A 19137-nucleotide genomic window follows, 5' to 3' on the forward strand; every position below is an offset into this window, starting at 1 on the left:
TGGAGTTGTTTTGGGGTGTCCTGTGCCACCTACCCAATTACCAGACCATCTGATCTGGATCCAGCCGGCATCTTTCAGCAATCACCTACAAAATAACTCAAAAATCCCCCAAGACCCCCAGGTGGAGGGACCAGGTTGGTGTGGTGTCAGATGAAACTTTTATAACAACACAGAAATTTTCAATGGTGTCAAAGTCCCTGGACAATGGGTTTCACTGTGGATTACTGAGCAGGGTGGATTTTTACCCATCTGGCTTCCTAGTAGTTATTTAATAACCAGTAACAACTGTTGAGCATGGAGCCAAGGAGATATGGGTTCTCTTGAAGGTCAAGTGAGATGTCAAAAGTTGAGCTGACAGGGAGGGAACACAGGGGACAGAGTGGCTAAACCTACATCAGTGGGGGTTTGGAACAAGAATCTGAGCTTGGGTGATAGCAAAACTGGGTGCCTAAACTAGCCTTCAGCCTCTGCATTTTCTGTTTCACTGGTGGAGGGGAGACAAACGCCTTTCTCACATATTTTAGAGATTTCATGGCAAAAGAGGCTATGAACACTTGGTTTGACGCTCTTTAGCACAGCCTGGGGATGATAACTCAGGGGTTTTTGCAGTGGAAGAAACCATGGAAGTTCAAAAGAGAAAGCGAAGTAGCCACAGAGCCTCAAGTGGAGAAAAGTGAAAGGGGATGACACTGGTCTGGTCGTCATAATGGATTGGGAGAAGGCCAGAAACAGTCTGCTTAGCACCAGGACAACATACAGCCCTGTTGCTCCCAGGCATCCTGACTGAAGTAAGGAGCCTCTGAAATAAGATCTCAGCATGACGAAGCAGCTACAAAAGTGGTCTGGGGAGGCTGGCAGAATGAACAGGGTCTTGGCTTGACCTTCTGGACATCTGAGGCTGGCAAAACTACAGTTGGGTGTTAAAGGGCATTTGGAAGGTGGTCAAATATTTGCAAAGAGCCTTTGCACATTTGGCTTGAGGCTGTGGATGTCCACGTCATGGCAGTGTATGTCATGACAGGTCTGGCCATAAATGTAAAAAAACTGAAACATTGCACTGAAGAATTCCAATCCCATACCACAGCCATGGACACATCAGGCTACGGAAGTTGCTTCCAGGGTCCTGAGAATTTCTCCACTTCATTTAGAGGGGATCTTCCTCACTGATTTAACTCACACTGTTCAGGGTCCTGAGAATTTCTCCACTTAATTTAGACACCTAAACAGAAGAAGGAGAGGATCTTCCTCACTGATTTAACTCACACTGTTGGCATTCATTGCGGAAGAACTGGTTTACTGAGCAGGTGAAGTTTTGGTGGCAAACGGGTACTTTGCCCCAGAGCGTGACCCTGCAGCAGCTGCTTTCCGCGGTTATGCCTGTGTTTATTCGGGTAGGAAGAAGAGTCCAGGCCCATCTGTCCCTGTGTGTTCCTGCAGTGCTTAGTGCTGACAGATGAAATGGAGCTGTAATGCCAAAAAAAATAATAACGTTTCAAGCTTCCAAACACATGATATATGAGGAAATCACGGCAAGAGCCCAGCAAGCGTTCCAGAGTAATGTGAGCTGACTGGATCCCATCTGACCACACATGTCTTGAGGATGGATTTATATCTGGAAGCACTTAATGCAGCTGCCTTAAAAATGCGTTGCAACACTTAGTTAATTTACAAGCTGCTTCCAGTATAAAATACCGGAGGGGTTTAGATGGAGATTGCTGGTACCATCTGATAATGGGTTTGCCCAGAGAGCAGCGTGGGGGACCACGTCCCTTGGTGGAGCCAGCTGCTCTCACCGCTGGTTCTGCTGCTCCCGTCGTGCTTGGCAGCGTGTGAGGAAGTACCACCAGCAGACTGCCATGGACGGGTACCCTCCACATGACTGGGATGTGGCTCTACAGCTCTTATGACAACCTCTTCAGGGAAATGAATAACTGCAGGAGTAGATTGGGTCTTTGCTCTGCCGTTATTGAAAGGCCAAGCTGTAGCAATGAGAAGAATCCAACATCTTTTAAACCAAAACAAAGACGCATCCGGTTGCGCTCTGCATAGTCCCTCTCACTAACTCTTGTTAAATTAGTTATCTGAAGGTCTGAATCAGGCAGTCCAAGGTCAGCTCATCATCTCTGCAATTACCCTTCCAGCAGAAAGTAGGGAAGGATCAAAGAAAGAGGCAACCTCTCTGCATCTAGTCCTTGACTGTCTTTATTGCTCTGAGCGATACATCCCATGTGACCAGGTCTTTTTATTACATCCAGGAGGGGAAAGGTAGCTGGTGGCAGGAGATCTCAGAAATTACATTCTGGAAAGATCTGGCTCACTCCATCTCTGGGACACAGTTGCCCCAGAAGCCCTGCTGCAGCCTCAGCCCAGCTCGCCACTTCAAAAGCAGAGCAGCCAGGGAAGATGTGGGATGCAGGATGCAGGATGTGGGATGGTGCAGGATGCGGGATGTGGGTGCAGGATATGAGATATGCGATGCGGGATGCACGATGTGGGATGTGGGCTGCTTGGCCTGGCATGCAGTGCTGGCCCATGGGGCTTGGGGACGTTGTTCTTCTTTAGGCTTTTGGATTATGCAGCAAAAGTGGTGAGCTGCTCTTAAAACCTCTGAAAATTCAGATTTCCCAGGCAATTTATGTCAGGACTTAAGAAACTTTAGGGAATCCTTTATGCTATGTATTCTGAATCTACGTAAATGCAATTGAGCAGCTGCCATTTATTTACCTGATAGCCGTTATGCCAAGTTCCCCTAGTTTAAGCCCCTTTTACCTACTCCCTTTCTGTAGCTGCACCATGATTTCAGCCTTGTGCTCTTGCTCACCAGATGTGCTTACTTTAAATCTTTCACATTTGCATGCCAAGGTCTATCCACTCCTTCCTAGATGCTATTTTTTTCAAACCTTGTCTTAAAAGGAAATTGAATCTAATATAGAGATGCATGTCATTTTCTTCTGGTAACTTCAGCTATTTTGATTAAAAATTTTCTCATTTTACACTTTAGAATATGTAGGCAAGGTACATTTTGGAGTAAACACAGTTTCCTTTATACTTAAATCTCCAAACAGGGTTGAAGGACACTGTCTCATTTCACCTAGTGAAAGGAGATGCAAATGAAAAATTTTTGAGAAATACCTGTATTTGTCTATCCGAGCTTGAGGTTTGCTTTGATTACAACAGCAGGATATTATTGATTTGTGTTACTTCTGTGAGCCTCTATATTTACAAAATACCTGCAAATGGAGAGATTGCTGCCTGTCCCTCATTTCCCCTCCCGGTTTTGCGCCACGGCTGTGCTTGCTCTTCTGCTTCGTGCCGGCGCTTACGGACCCACATACAATTTGCTTCAGCATTGTTTCAATTTATCAAGATAATTTTTGAATCCCAACACCGCCCTCCAAACTGCTTGTGGTATCTTGTAGTTTTATAACGTTCTACACTTTAATAAACATACTCTGTCCCTCTCTGTTGTGGGGGTATCTCTGATTTCAGCTGGAGAGCTGCACCTCGCGTCTGGAGCGGTGACAGGCAGCTGGAGCCTGTGGAGCCCCTTTAAAAGGGGCTGTCTTACGCCAAAATAAATTGGATTAACTCGGAAGCTAAACCAGGTTGAACTGGGATTTGGTTTTCCCAGCATAGGTGGAAAGCCAACATTGCCAAAGGGCAGGAAATAGAGACGGAAATGCACATGGAAAAGCACATTTACTGAGAAATCTTATTTTCATTTTACTTTCTAGAGTCCTGATCTTTATGTATATAAGTGAGAGCAACTGCTAAGACTGTGTGCTGATTGAGCTGCCATTTGACAAGGACTGCTTTTACGCATAAGCTTAAATATATTTTCAAAATACATCTTTCTCATTATAAGTTCAGATTCATTCTTTTCGTGGAATTCATTACAAACGAAGGGAATAGTATCATCATTCAGATTATAACATGGAGTTCAACAAGTTACTGATTTTTTTCTTCAGAAAAGATTTCTCTTCCCGGAAGGCTCTACCTCTGAAAAGTCTTGGTTTTCAGAGGAACTTGAAGTTTGAAAATGGAAAGGGTATTTTGAATCTATTTTGGTTTTGACCCCAGAAAATAATAGCTGGATTAGACTGAAGTCTGGCCTGATGCTTGTGTTTTCATGTGCTTTTTGCCAGATAGTATGGCATATAGAATGATCTGCTGTAATCTGAAATCCCTGTTTACCCACCCAGAGCAGCTAAGGGATGTGGGGTAACGCCGACAGCTCGGGCCAGCCTCTGAGCTCCCAAATTTCCCAAATTCCATTCATGCTCTCCCATGAGAAGCTGTTGCAAGCTTTACTTTTTAAATTGTTGTTTAACTATTGTTATTAATTTATTAAATATTATTAATTATTCATTTTAAAGTTTTCAATTCGGTATCAGAGATTGCCCCAGGTAGATAGCTCCTCAGCTGCTGTAGCTGGAACAGCCCTGCTTAGTAACCGAGGTGAGGTGAGTTCGCACCTTTCACCCCATGAGCTTTTACCCAATGACCCTGAAACATGATTGACATAACCAAAGAAACTGGCTTTTGTCAGCTTATTACTTGCCATCTCACCAGAAGCTGTGACTGAACACCTCTGAACCAGGTGCACTTGCTGCTTTCCTCTTGGACCAGAGCCTCATCAGAAGGAGATAAAGAATTGCTCTCCTTCAACTTACTCCAGGATATGGGGTCACCCAAGTTTTTCTCCTCATAAGCTATAGATGCAAATCCACGACAGGGTGAAAATCTCCTGGTATTTTTTGCGTATACAGGCTTAACAAAATGCCAACTGAATACAGGGTGAGGCTGGGTGACGCGGTTCTGTCCTCTGTGTCACCCGTGCACACAGGCAATTTCTTCCTTTCATCGTTTCTTCTGAAATGGGGTATTACTGAATCATAGCAGTTACTTCAGGGCAACCTGGAGGTTTTGCTCATAGGAGGGACTAATTTGTGGCTTGGGTGGCTGGAGCACCATGAAGTGGTGACGCTGGCTGAGGGATGTGTCTTCTCGAGGCTGCTTGGCTAAGTGACCATCCCACAGCAGGCAGGATTTATCGATGGTGGCTGGATGCGCTGGCATGGAGGTAAGTGGAGAGGACACAGAGGGGTTTGTGGGGGCTTGGTGGTAGCTGTGGATACAGCTGTGATAAGAGGAGGTATGGATGATGGGGCAGAGGAGGTCCATGGGCAATCCTATTTGCACAATATACTGGTCTGGTTCTTGCAGCTTCTCAGTTACAGCTGTTCTGAGGACACCTCTGGTGTAACATTTGCAGTGGACTGGCAATGTGCTCAGAGAGACAACACAAGTTATTTGTATTATCTCTACTATTTATTATGGGCACCCTTTATGTATTTGAAATTAAAATGGGACAGAATTTTATGTTTGATATAACCTTCTGTTAATGGGGCTCACCAGCAATTGGGCTTATAGTGTTGATAGCGTAGCACAGTGTATTCCACAAAAAGGTCCTCCTGCTTCCCCTGTTGCTTTCTATCTGCCTTATCTCTGCAGGTGAGAGCTGTGTGACACGACACTGGAACCACAGCCAATGTCACCGTGACGCTAATTGCAACAACAGTACTTGGGGTTTCCCATTTCGACACTTTCTACCCCAATAAGGGTTCCTGCAGAGGCAGAGGATAGCTCACTAATGTCCTCCAGTGTACCTCAAGCATACAACTCTCATAACTTCATCAGCTTAGGAAATTAAAAAAAAAAAAAAAAAAAGAGGAAAAAATCCCTTTCTAACCATCAGAACTCCTCCCTTGCAGCTTTAAATGAAGATTGCACACTGGACCCCTGTTAAGGGGTTGCCTGTGGAAAGAGGTGCTGTGTTGGCTGGAGACCTGGGGGCACGGACCCAGCTGGGCACCCCCAGGGCTGTCTCATGGGTTTCCTCTCCATCTCCCATTCCTAAAAGGGGTTTACCTGATATTTGTGACAAAGCAGGCAACCATCAGCAATAAAAAAACGATGCAGCTGCTGTTACAGGAAAAAATTATTGGTTTATTAACACCAAAATTACAGAGTATTTTTTGCAGTTTAGGCAGGATGTCAGAGCCCAAACTAGAATCAGTGCTTTCAATGAAACAGAGACACATTGAGTGCAAGAAGAGAGACAGAGGTCTGCCCCGGGCTGTCCCTGCCGCAGGAGAGGAGGGCTGACCTCTAGGCACTGAGGAAGGTGCTGATGACGGAATGGGGTTGGAAATGGCCATGGATTTGGCCAGGACATGAGTGTGGAGGCAGGATTTGGTAAGGAGGAAGCTAGTGGGACCTGCAGATATTCCCAGGCCAGGCCAGCCCTTACAGCAGGGCAAGAGGACAGCCAGAGAAGAGGCATGGCTAAGCCTGGCTGCTCCAAGATGGGCGCTCATGGAGTAGATGGCAATGGGTCTGTGCAATGCCACCCAGGCTACCTGGGCCCAGGCCAGAAAGGGCTTTCAGCTGGTGGAAGAAGCACGGAAATCAGGAATCCTCATCCCCAAATCCTGCCCTGCACCTTTTGCCCCAGAGAAATATTGTCCCGTCATCTGCTTGGTCCCTCCCTCTGGCGAAGGCAGGAGTTTTCGACCATCAGCGGATTTTCTTTAGATAGAGGTGAATCCCATTCTTGGAGCGAAGGATGATGCGAGGTATTTTGCAGGGAGGCTTGGCGGGGTCGGGTGAGAGCTCAAAGCGGAGCAGGGTCAGGGCCAGTGCCACCTTCATCTCATTCATGGCGAACTGCTGCCCAATGCAGTTCCTGGGGTAAAACAGAGCAGCTCAGCCACCCCATCTCAGTGCTGGGCACAGCAAAACCCTATGGCCAGATCCCAGCCCTCTCACACCAGCACACAACCCTTTCCCTCCACAGCTCTGTGGGTCCCAGGTGGTATTTTGGCTGGCAAAAGCAGGGGCATGGGCTGAGCAGGCGAAATCTGGGGGAGCATTGGGATCTCCTGGATGTGTGAACATGGGGAAGGAGGGGAGATGGGGAAGCCAATGGAGAGGTCAGCAGAGCTGAGGTGATGGGTCTCCAAACGAGGCTCTGCAACATGTTTGCCTCAGTGGGGTGAGTGCAGGGTGAAGGGGAGGATTGGGAGCAAGGGAGAATGGGGAATCAAAGGACCAAGGGGTGGGATGTGGTCTCAGCATCAAGGAGAGAAGGAGAGTAGGTGAGCCCAGGATGCTGCAGGCTTCCCGTGTGACGCCAGCAGGATGCTCAGTAGCTTTGGGACCTCACTCCTCATCCCCAAGAAGGGCTCAGAGGTGCTTCCTTCCCATTTTGCCTGCTGGAAGCAGAACCTCTCTGCAGCACACGTGCTTGGTATATGCTCATGAACTACTCAGTGCTGCAGGGCCAGGACTTCAGGCAGTGGTCTCTGAAAGCACTTTTTGAGTGCTTCTCTGACAGTAACTATAACAGCAGCACATGCTTCTCGGGCTGAGCAATTTCCAGGGATGCATGTTTTCTCTCCCCACTGCTCCTTCAGCGTTCAATGCACTTTACCTGGTTCCAGCAGAAAAAGGCAGGAAGGCGTGAGAGTGTCTGCCAGAGATGTTCTCCGGGGAAAACCGCAAAGGGTCAAACACCTGGAAATGAAGAGTTCACAGCAAGAAAAAGTGATGATTTAAGGAAGACAGTACTGACTGCTATCTTCAGAAACATGACACCCATTAATTTCTGAACAACCCCATTGGAGAGAGAATTCATTTTGAGATGGACTGAAACTCATACACCAGACTCTTTTGCTTTCCACTGAGTTTGGCAATGGTTTTGCCAAGATGAACCAAACATAGATATGATGAAAATTAGGGAGCTGGTATTCAGTTCTCCACCTGTAGACTAAGTAAAAAATAATCTTTTCACCTGTTAATACAACAAGCTCTTCTGAGCACTTTGTCTTACTGTTTGGGGAGCACCCAGCCCTAATGGTTTGACCACCGTGTGCCACAGCTGGCCAAGAGTCACTCAAGGTGGTCACAGCTCAGCGTGATTCCCATGCCCAAAGGTGCTCAGTAGCAAGGAGGTAACAGGTGAAGAGGGCATTCAAAGAGGCACATAAAGGGGAAAAATTATTATAAGGCAAAAGGAAACTTACCAAAGGGTCTTTCCATACCGCGGGGTTTCTGTGAATGAAATAAATGCTTATCGCAGCGACGCTGCCTGTAAAGCAATGGAGGAGGAGAAAAAGGGCTCAGTGACAAAGAAACTAAATGGGAGGTTGCAGCCTGTTCACACAAAGGTCTGTGGAAATCATCATGGTCACCTCTGTCAACTGGAAACCTATGGGGGTTTTGTCACTGGCTTCAGAGAAAACTAAACATTTTCCATTTGTTTAGAATCATAGAATTGTCTAGGTTGGAAGGGACCTTTAAGGTTATCTAGTCCAACCATCAACCTAACTCTGATAAAAAAACATCACTAAACCATGTCACTAAGCACTATGTCAACTATGTTTAGTTGTAAGCAGGCAAAAGGTGGAAAAGAGGGAGGCAACAGCACTATAGGCATGCGGTCCCCAACCTGACACTGCCTGCTTGTGTGCCAAATCAGAGAAGGAATGGAGCAGCACAGGGCAGTTCCCATTCTACAGGTTGGGATGGGACCAGTCCCTGTTCCCCCGGCTCCTACAGTTTGCCAAAATGGGTGAACCATGAGCTTGTGCTTGGCAAGGAAGAGAAGGGTCTTTTGGCATAGGCTTATAGCTGCCCCATAGTGACGGTGGCAGGAAGGATGTCACGGGGATGCTGTTGTACATCCCAGACCTCAGCCTATCAATGGGATGCCAACAGTCCTATCTGAACATCTGTGCCGGTGAGGAGCAGGTCACAGAGGCAGGGCTGAAGTCCGAAAACATGGTTTTGTGAAGCAAGAATGGGATTTACAGACCTTCAGGCAAGGTGCGTCCATCGGGGAAGGTGATGGGTTTGTTGAGCTGCCGGGACACACCAGGCACTGGTGGGTAAAGGCGAAGGCTCTCCTTAATGCACATGGTGCTGTAAGTCATCTTGCCCAGGTCCTCCCTGCCAGGACAGAGGCAGAGACAGGCTGAGCCCCCCTGCTCCCCCTGCTGCCAGGAGGTCCCTTGCCCCATGGCCACCAGCCCCCTGGGCAAACCCCCTTGCAACAGATGGGGTGTATGGAGGGACCCACAATATCCAATCATGGGCTTCTGCAAGCTGGGGACCCCAAAATACATCTGAGCAACCTTAAGCTCAAGTGCAAAGTGACAGCAAAAGGTGAAAAGCCATGACTACAATGTCCTGTGGTGAGAAACCAGGAGAAAGCAAAGGGCAATGTTGTTGGCCAAGGTCTCGGCACAACATCCAACACGTCCTCCTGGTTTGGGATGTTTTTTTCTTATGTCTGCCCTGGCAATAGGAGTCCTGAAAGGCAGGGAGGCAGATTTAGCTGAAGGATGCAGTATCTCCTCCATCCTATGAAGTCCCTGTGCATGCAGCAACCTTTCAAATGAGTCCTTTAGCACCCCAGCTTTCAGGTCTTGAAGATATTGCTCACTTAGAAACACCCGCAATGGAAAAAAATGTTACCAGCTGAGGAAATGTGCAACCTTACCACTGAAGTGTCTCTCGGTCCCCCAGGATCCCCTGGATCTCCTCCCGGCACCGTGCCTGGTGCTCAGGGTGTGACGCCAGGCAGTACAAGAGCCAGGAGATCCCACTGGCTGTCGTATCATGGCCCTCAAACATGAATGTGTCCACCTCGGCACGTAGGTCCTCGTCAGACAGTCCAGCTCCATTCTCATCCTAACAGGCCAGAGACACTTTCAGTAGCCCATATATATATATATTTTTATATATATATATATATATATATATATTTTATAGTGATACAGATCCATATATATGAAATACAATATCCCAAGAGGGGACATTATATTCTCTCAGCTATTGCAAAGGGGTGTGGTGATGCCCCTGGGATATGTATAAGCCAAATCAATCTCTGTTTAGACTGAATTCAGGGCCCTTTTTCCTTCACTTGTAAATCCCTTTATCCCCCTGATATTAAACCACCAGGACTATGAAATCCCTCTGCGTGTTGTGTTCCCCAACAGCTGCTACCAATGTTTCCATGGTGGAAAATTGGATGACCTTGGCCCCTCTGCAACTGGGCTGGACTCGGACTGGACTAATTTATTTTAATGGCTTATACGGTCCTGAGGGTCTCTGGTGGTTTGTGGCACCGCTGCAAAGACTGACTGGCTTTTGGACCCTGCTGCCCCGCCACACATCCACTCCTCACCACTCACTTTGGCACACAGCAGAATGTCCAAGAAGTCCAAATGCCTCTTCTTCTGGATCTTTTCAAACTCCTGTTCATCTTTAAGGGACTCTTTTCGATCGCGAATCACCTTGTCTGGGGAAGAAAGAGTTATAGGTTCATTGGGGGCAGGAAATGCTGAGCAGCAAAATCATCCTGCCAATGCAAAGCTCAACCAAGGGGTGACCACCACTCAGTTCACGATGCGTTTGACAGGTGGGCTCCTGCATCCCAGGCAGTTTGGCTTTTTCAGCAGCACGACAACAAACGTTGTGCACATTGCCATCCTTTTCTGCAAGCTTCTCTGTCCACCACAGACTCCTCAGCCTATTTTACCTTCCGCCCCTGCATTAAAATCACTCCTGGCTTGGACAGGAAAATCATTCTTTGCATTGGTGTTGCCTGCAGCACCCATCCCTTGTCTCACCAGTCTTTGGTCATTTAACAGGAGCTTTCATAGAGGATGAAGGCAGCGAGTACCTGTGTGGTCGTGAGCGAGCTGGCAGAACTTCCTGAACCGATATCCGTGGGGGCTGAGCCAGTAAATGATGTCGTTGTGGTAGGGGAAGATGCGGAGACGCTGGTTCACCAGGTGGCATAGGTCGTAGACGGCCTGGATGTAGGTGTTTTTCCTGGGGGGAGCGCAAATTTGGAAGCATCATGACAACGAATTTGCCCGTGTCTCTTCTGAGCTGCAAACTTTCTGCCAGGGTTTGGGGCAGACAGCACTGACCTGTCGGTCTGGCAGTTGCTGTGACAACTGAAGGCACATTTCATGATGCTATCAAGAGTCATCAAGCTGACATGCTCAAAGAGCTCCACCGGTTTCCCATCTGTGATCAGCCGTTCCCATTTATCCTAGGGTCCAAAGGAGACAGAAATGAGAAGGTAAGGGACAGTTCTGCATGATCTGTGATCACCTTTGGGTTAATGACTGCTCAGCTAGGGATACATCCCAGAGAAATCGAAAAAAAGAAGAGGAACTCTTAGCTGCCACCAAAATCCTGGAGAACGGAAGCCAAGAGTGGGATGATTAATGCAAAATTTGTCTCAGGCAGCTGCTACTCTCAAATCCTGGCAGTGGTGAGCCCTGGTACACCCTACCCTGGTGAACCCCAGGATGGGCACATCACTGGGTAATGTGCCAAAAGCCTCTCTTAGGGTGCAGTGTGTTTCCTACACAAGACACTAATCTGTTGGCATTGGGCTTCACCGAAGCTGTGTTTTCTGTCTTTTCCCACAAGCACATATGACTTTAGCGCCTTTGGTGTCTAAGATGTAGGCTTCCATCTCATGATTTCTCTCCCACAGTGTTTTCCCAGCATATAATATAGGAGCTCGTGCTCAACTCCTCCCATAGGGGATCCCTATAGAAAGTATAAATAGTGTCTCTCTTGCCTGGCAGACATGAAATGATGTTGAATCCTCTGTCCATTCATGGCTGTAAGGAACCAGGGGACTCAAAAGCTGAGAAAGGCAGGAATTGGAGGAGCACAGTCACATCTGAAACTCCCACAGCATGAAACCGGGCTGGGGAACAGGGCTGATATGGATGGACTTGCATCCTTAACACATACAACGATTGCCACCTGGTGGCATGGGCTTCCCCAATAGGCACTTTGCATTATCTGCAAGGAATTATAAACTGCCAGGCACTTGTGGGCATTACAAAAGCTCTCCTGGCCCTCCAGTCCCCAGCTCCTGGCTGTTCCCTGGGCCTGTGGGAGGGAGGACAGCCAGGAGCTGCTGGGGAGGCTGGAAGGAGGGAGACAAAGGAAAAGGAATAGATCTGGCACCCAGATTCCTGCTGGTCCAGGTGCACAAAGCCTGGTGCCCTTCACCTGTAATTTGTACTGGCTTCCATTGTGCCCAGCACCAATGGATGGGAGAACAGTGCAGTTTCACTGTGTATTAGACAAGGCAGGGATTGCAATCCAATTATGGGTATGTTGACAGCAAAAGATACTCTTTAACCTTAGGTCACAGCACAGCTCTGTTCCAACCTTTATATTTTCAGGATTTATTACAAAACTTCATTTACTTCAATTCTTCATTTACAAAATAAAACCCAAAACCTTATAAGAAGTTGCAGCTGGGATTGAGATTAGGCACAGTTTGGGGATGGCAGTAACATTAACCCTCAGGTCTTGGCCACAGAGCCCAGAGCGGTACCAGAGACATAGTCCCTGCAGGGAGGCTTGACCTTCCAACTCACGGGCAGGGATTTGTGGTGACTTGGAAAGCTTGACCACCAGCACACAGCCTGTCCTGACAATTACCGGGTTGTAAGCAAGGGCACTGTAAGAAAACCCTGCTCCAGCATTTACCTACTAACAGGGCAGAGAGAGAAGCATCAGGTACGAGCCCTACCAGCATCACGTTAGTAGACTCTGCCATCAGGGCCACGTACGGTTTCAAGACGTCGTAATGAAACCCCGGAGTCAGGAGTTTTCGATGTTGGTGCCATTTCGGCCCATGTAAGATCAGCAATCCGTTCCCTGGGGAAACACAAGCAAGGCATGTTTTGCTGGGCACGAGCAGGCTGGTTTCACCTGCCTGAGGACACAGCCTCCGCCTTCAAGGAATACCATTAAATCTGTCTGAGCTGCTATGAAGGATCATTTCCAAATGCTGCCGTCAGCTCCAGGCTTCCCCAGGCTGAGCAGAGCCCTGCTCCACTGAAACCACCCAGCACTGCCTCCCAAAAGAAACACCGTCACTGCTGGAGCTCAGAATTTCAGACCAACAGATGCCTTTTTCACCAGTCCTCTACTGAATCTGAGCTTCTCCCATCACCACCTTTTGCTAACTATGGACATGTAAGTGGTTCTCATTTGTACGTTCGACTATGTCTGAACTCTCTTTCCTTGAATCTCAAAAAAATAGCATTATCTAGTACCTTTTTCAATTCACTGTAATAATTTTGGGAAACCTTTCATCACAACTGGAAGAAGGCCAATGCTGTTTATTTATCGCATGTTCTTGACTAACTTCAGAATCATTCCTGGTAGGCAAAGCCCTGGGAATACATACCGATCCATGGGACAAGGTGTTTATAGCTGATGTTATCCTTGGGATCTGTAAAAAAAAAGTGATAAGGAAAGAGAAAGTAAAATGGTCAATGTTTCAGCAGCATCAACCCACTGGTTTGCACCTGAAAGCTCCCCCTGGGCTCTCACTTTTGGTTGGGTATGAAGCAGAATTGGTGGCATCCCTGCAGAATTCATCAGTATTTCACAACAAAACAACACTGTTTGGCCCAGCTGCAAGAAGCACGTACAAAAGCAGATGCCCAGACAGAAATAAACAAGAATATTGATAGTCCAAAGTCTGTGCTGTGTCATAAATGATTAACCCTCCCAGGCAGCATTGTTTAGCACCTTTCTCTCTGGGTGCACCAAAGACATGGCACCAGAGTAGGAGCCAGGAGTCTGAGCTGGGAAAAAAAGCTTCCAGCTTTCTTCTCTTTGCTGGGGCCAGGAACCAAGAAGATAACTTTTCAATGAGCACTTGAGGAATTTTGATTTGCCAGATTTAGAGGAGTCCCGCTCATCCCCACAGCCCTGTGCCAGAAGCATTGAGGGCAGGGCATGAAGGAGGGACATCTCTCCATGCCTTTTAGATGATTTCTGTGAGACAACCTCTCTGTGAAACCCTCCCTTGCTGTTAATTTTTAGGCTGGTATGGGAAACCTGCAGGCTGTGGTTGTTGCTCCACAGCTGGATGCATCATCTCCTCACCTCCCCTGGCCAACAGAGCCTTGGCATAGTCGGGATCGGTGACAATCAGGAATGCTGAGAAACTCCCAAACCAGACAGGGTGAGCGTATGGGTACTTCTGTGCCCAGATCTCCACCTTTTCCAGGGACTCTTCCTCCTTGAGAAACTGTAGTTGTGGGGAAGTAGAAAGAAAAACAATACTTAGATTCAGAGAAAAAAAATATAAATAATATCCCAAACCACTTTCTTAAAAAGCTCAAGATCTTTCTGTATCACAAAACCAGGTGATCGCAAACAAGGTGTTGTCCCTCTGGGTTTCCTGAGCATGAAAAGTAGAGATGCTATTTACTTTTAAACCTCATATGAAATAATTCTTCCTTATCAATTGACCCTAACCATGGACACTTCCTAACCACTGACCCCTTAGGGACAGTGGTGGTACCTATCAATCCATGTACATTACCTGCTCTTTTTTCCATGGTCACCCCAAAGAAGACTCAGATTTGCCCCGGACAGCTTCTGCATTTTGTGGTATGCAAATATGTTCTTACGCACGCATAGCTGAGCAATTAGCACCCTGCAGTCATCAGAAAACACAGCAGCACTTTTACAGCAGCACTTTTACAGCAGCCAAAGGCATCACTGCTGTGTCTGCCCTGGTGTAACAATGCCTCCTGACTGGGAAACCTGGGCCACAGCTTCCTCCAGCCATTTAGGTGGAGAAGGCCAGTGTCCAGGTAAAATTCGACAGAATGAGACCGCAGTCACCAACAGAGTGTACAGAGGAGGGGACACTGGTTAATAACAATTAAGATTTCATTGACTTTCAGGAATTGAATTTAACAGGCGATGAAGAGCTGGTGCTCCCAGGAAGGTTTATCTCTGGTCCTTGGAAGCCACACGCTACGGAGTAATGTGAGCACCAGCATTCATAGCAGTGACACTGGCGGGTTCACTCCTTGAAATCAGTCATGATTTTATTGCTTTTATAGCTGGTGTTGTTGTATATTAAACAGGCAATAGCCAAAAATCGATCATCAGAAAGATCAGGGGAAAGATCGAAAGTCACAGGCAGAATAAAAAAGATCACAGAGACAAAGCTGTGCAGGAATCCTCTTTTCTTTGAACAGAAACTACATGCCATAATATGCAGGGGGGAGGATTTTGGTCAACTAGGGCTGACGTAGCTGCTGCTGCTGCTTTGACTTGAAACTTGAAGTTGAATTACATCTGCATACTGCTGCAGAAATCAGCCCCAAAGTCACCCTATCGATTGAGAGTTTCTTCAATGGCTTTGGTGCTGAGTTAGCTCAGCTCAGCTCTTAGGTTGGCTAATGTTTCTCAACCAGGGAGATGGCTTGTACTCAACCACCCACCCATGTCAGGCCCTGTCTCGGAGAGGGTGCTCAGGAGCCACGGGGCATCTGCCAGAGGACTGCACAGGCTGTGTGGGGACACGGCCAGGCTCTGTCCCCTTTCCTTGTGAGCTGAGAATGTCCCTGCAGCACGTCCCATGTGTCTCTCACGTTTGGCAGAACGACATCCAGTTATCCACGACACCTAGCTATCATTTACGTAGAAAGGTACCATTCAACTTCTCTTGCTCAAGTTCAAGTTTTCGGACTTGCTAAAGAGAACCATTGGTTTCTGTGGTTGGGGAATCAAGTTCTGGGGGAAAAGGAGGCAGCCCTCCCCAGCACCAGCAACACCAGCAGAAGTGGGGCTTGGCATGGTGCCTTTAGCTGAGTGACACCTCAACACATGAAAGTCCCTTTGATACGTCTGCTTGTGCTTCCTCCCATCCCGAAGTAATTAGGAGATGCTGAATAAGCCTTGCTGGCAGAAGTCCTAATGCTAAAAGCGTTTGCATCCAACCCTGTTTTTGAGCACTGGCCTTGGTTTGCACTATCAAAAACTATCCCTACCCTGGCAGAGGGTGGGATGGGTTTGTTTGAGAGAAGAGGTTACCCTCAAGGTGAGTAACCTCTACCTGCTGTGCTGAGCACTCCCAGGCCACAGGGTGTAAAGTCCTGCGGGCTGCAGAGGAACAGGAATGGAAAGGTCCTGCTTCTTAACCAGGGCTCCAGCTACCGTCAAAGACCATCGCTTGTACTTCTTCCTCCCTCGGGGGCTTGAAAAGAAAATTATAAACCCCTCTTGGGTCTAAGGAAGAAAGGCAATAGCTGAAATGCAAGTTTTGAAACGGATCCAACACTAAAAGCATCTGGGAAGAGGCGCTTAAAGACCCTTTTAATGACCACACACGGATAGCAAATGAAACAGGAAACACAGGAGCTGAAATCTGAGCACAAAGCTGTGTTGTGGCCAGTCAGAACCACGCTGGCTCCTCTCCACCCACTGTCTGTGCAGGGCAAATGGGGGCAAAGGGCTACCCAGGGACCGACAGCCCCGTGTGCCCTGCTGTCCTCTGCTTCCCACTGGCCCTGACCTTGGGAAGTCGGTTTGGGCAGCTCGGGGCTGGCACTCTGGGTTTTAACAAAGACTGAACAGCTCTACACAACCGCTCCCGATATTTTAATGTCATTTCTACCACGTGGTTTGCATAAGCAGAGACTGACACCTAAGAACGCTTTAGAACAAAGCGATGTATTCCCAGGAGACCCACCCAAGGCAGGACAAATATATTTGAGACCTCAATATATATTTGACCTGAATCAAAACTGGCAATTGATCATTTTAAATCAACAGAACAGGAAGCGTCAGCACCTTCCCTGAATGCAGCTCTCAAGCCCTCTTCCGAGGTGCCTGTAAACGTTGTATTCAGTATGTTCTCAGAGCATTGCCAGTTTCCCCGCCGGCACAATGAACTGTTTGGCTCTGAGGAATCCAGGAATTCAGCAGCATTTAACCAGCAAATTTGCAAAAACAGGAATTCTTCAAAAAACACTGCCCAAAGCAAAAGCTGAGCTGTGAACAACCTAGCCACGAAGGGAGCGAGTGATCTGCACAGACAGTTATATCCCATTCCAGGATAAATAGTCACTACCGACAAACAGGCTAACATACTTTATTTAATTGCAGTTTTAAAGTCTAACTGGCAGCACAACAAAGCCCTGCACTGGCCCATCCTCATGCTTACGTTGCCAAAAGACTGACTGTCCCATCCAGTGCAAGAAAACTGGGGCTGCCACGGTGCGGAGACGAGCTCCAGGAGGCCCCCTCCAGATTTCCCAGCTACTTTTCAGGGTGCTGGTTATTTAATGTGCCACAGGTTTGGCCAGGACAGGGCATTGGCAGAGTCCAGGAGAGGTCAGGGCAATTTAAAGCAGCATGTATGGAAAAGCCTTTTGCATCAGGCAGCTCGTTACCCCTCGTGAAACTGCTGCTGAGTTGTGGAAATCTGTTTGCCAAGGCAGCCACGCTGACTAGTGTGGGCAAGCACATTCCTCAGGGAAAAGTCACCCACACCATGAGTGCCCAGACATGAGGGCTTGGTTAGTCGTGGCTTTAATGCAACCTTAAAAAGATACGTAGCCCCTGTGCCAGATGCCATACTTGGGATGCGTTTTGTGGCTGAAACGTGACACAAAATGACAAATGCCACGTCTGGCTTGCCTGGCCGTGAAGCCGGTGCAAGCTGGCAAGGGAGAGAAGGTGCTTCTGGATGCTGGGATCAGTGGGCATCTCTTCAGGGACAGCTGCAGCGGCTGTGCCCTGACTTTGACGGGAGCAGAGAGGTGATGGTGGAACCTGCAGGGTGGCTCTGCTGCCTCCAGCACCAATGCCGGGTTACAGCCCAGAACAACCTTGCCCACGCCACGTTATATTGCCACTTTCTTTACCGGTGAGCCAGCCAACGCCTCTTTCCACCGGGCGTTCTGCAGCAGCCAGCCTGTGCCGTTCCCTCGGCATCACCACGGAGAAAGCAGGTTGAACGGCTGAGAAAAAGGATGCTCACCTTTCCCTTACCCTCTTCCCCCCCGGGGACCAGCAGAAGCAATTCTCCTGGACTGCAGGGACAGGTCCTACTGGCATCATTCCCTCCCGGGTCCCTCCAGCATCATTCACAGCATCACATAATCACAGAATTGTAGTGGTTGGAAGGGACCTCAGAGATCATCGAGTCCAACCACAAAAAAAAAAAAAGAAAAAGAAAAAGAAAACACCGCCGCCCACCCCCTAAACACACAACAACAACAACCAAACCAAAACCATCACCCACCCACACAGCCCACCACAAACCAATAATCTTGGGCACTAGAGCATGCCCTGAAGAGCCATGGCTACACGTTTCTTAAATACCTCCGGGGATGGTGACTCCCCCACCTCCCTGGGCAGTCCATTCCAATGCCTGACACCCAACCCTTTCAGTAAAGAAATGTTTCCTAATATCCAACCTGAACTTCCCCTGGCGCAACTTGAAGCCATTACCCCTTGTCCTATCGTCTGTAGCTTGGAGGAAGAGACCGACCCCTGCCTCTCTACAGCTTCCTTTCAGGTACTTGTACAGAGCGATAAGGTCTCCCCTCAGTCTCCTCTTCCCCAGACTGAACAACCCCAGCTCCCTCAGTCTCTCCTCGTAAGACTTGTGCTCCAGACCCCTCAGATTCCCTCCAGGGTCCTCCAGCATCATTCCCTCCCGGGTCCTCCAGCATCATTCCCTCCCAGGTCCCTCCGGCATCGTTCCCCCCAAGTCCTCCAGCATCATTCCCCCGCGCTGCTCGGGGAAACCTCTTCCTGGGGTCCCTCCGTCCCCCCCCTGGCAGAGCATCCCCGGTTCTCGCCCCACCTCGTGGACGTGCCCCAAGAGCCAGTGGGTCGGGGCGCCGGGGAAATCGGCCAGCGCCCTCAGCAGCTCCCGGCGGCGGTGGTAGAGCTGGATGGCCTTCAGCAGGACGCAGGTCAGGCAGAAGACGGCGGCCAAGTGGAGCACCCGGGAGACATCCACCCCCAACCAGGAGAGCTTCATCCCCCTCCGGCGATGGCAGCCACCGGCCGCCGGGTGCAGGGGGAGGTCGGTGTCACCGCCCGGCACCGGTCTCCTTCAACCAATGCAGGGCGGAGGAGGCAGGTTCAGAGTCCGAGCGGCTGCCAAATCACGGCGGGGCTTGTTGGGGAGGGGGAGCATCCCGCGGGGGCCGGGGGGAAGGCACCGCTCGCCCGTAAAAACGGGAAGGAAGCCCCCGG

The 19137-nt window shown here is 48.7% G+C and overlaps 1 protein-coding gene across 1 annotated transcript; it reads right to left on the minus strand.

Moving 5' to 3' along the window:
* Positions 1-5988: 5988 nt before the first annotated feature.
* LOC106886405 (cytochrome P450 4B1-like) lies at positions 5989-18919 on the minus strand. Its single transcript, XM_014939339.1, has 12 exons — positions 18740-18919; positions 14011-14155; positions 13304-13348; positions 12641-12768; positions 11004-11128; positions 10751-10902; positions 10260-10366; positions 9566-9756; positions 8879-9012; positions 8088-8152; positions 7496-7578; positions 5989-6748 (listed from the first exon to the last, which is right to left on the minus strand). The coding sequence occupies exons 1-12, from the start codon at positions 18917-18919 to the stop codon at positions 6580-6582; spliced, it is 1524 nt and encodes a 507-aa protein (XP_014794825.1). The 3' UTR covers positions 5989-6579.
* Positions 18920-19137: the final 218 nt, after the last annotated feature.

The sequence above is a fragment of the Calidris pugnax genome, unplaced genomic scaffold (assembly GCF_001431845.1).
Source record: "Calidris pugnax isolate Ruff unplaced genomic scaffold, ASM143184v1 scaffold18, whole genome shotgun sequence".
NCBI classification, from domain to species: domain Eukaryota; kingdom Metazoa; phylum Chordata; class Aves; order Charadriiformes; family Scolopacidae; genus Calidris; species Calidris pugnax.

What these genes read in the sequence shown, in the direction of transcription:
- LOC106886405 (XM_014939339.1), bottom strand. Translation starts at nt 18,919, where the DNA reads ATGAAGCTCTCCTGGTTGGGGGTGGATGTCTCCCGGGTGCTCCACTTG. An exon ending in GCTCGCTCACGACCACACAG is followed by an intron (nt 10,367 to 10,750) that starts GTACTCGCTGCC and finishes TTTCTTCCCCAG; the next exon opens with ACAAGGTGATTCGCGATCGA. An exon ending in TGGACGCACCTTGCCTGAAG is followed by an intron (nt 8,153 to 8,878) that starts GTCTGTAAATCC and finishes ATTGCTTTACAG; the next exon opens with GCAGCGTCGCTGCGATAAGC.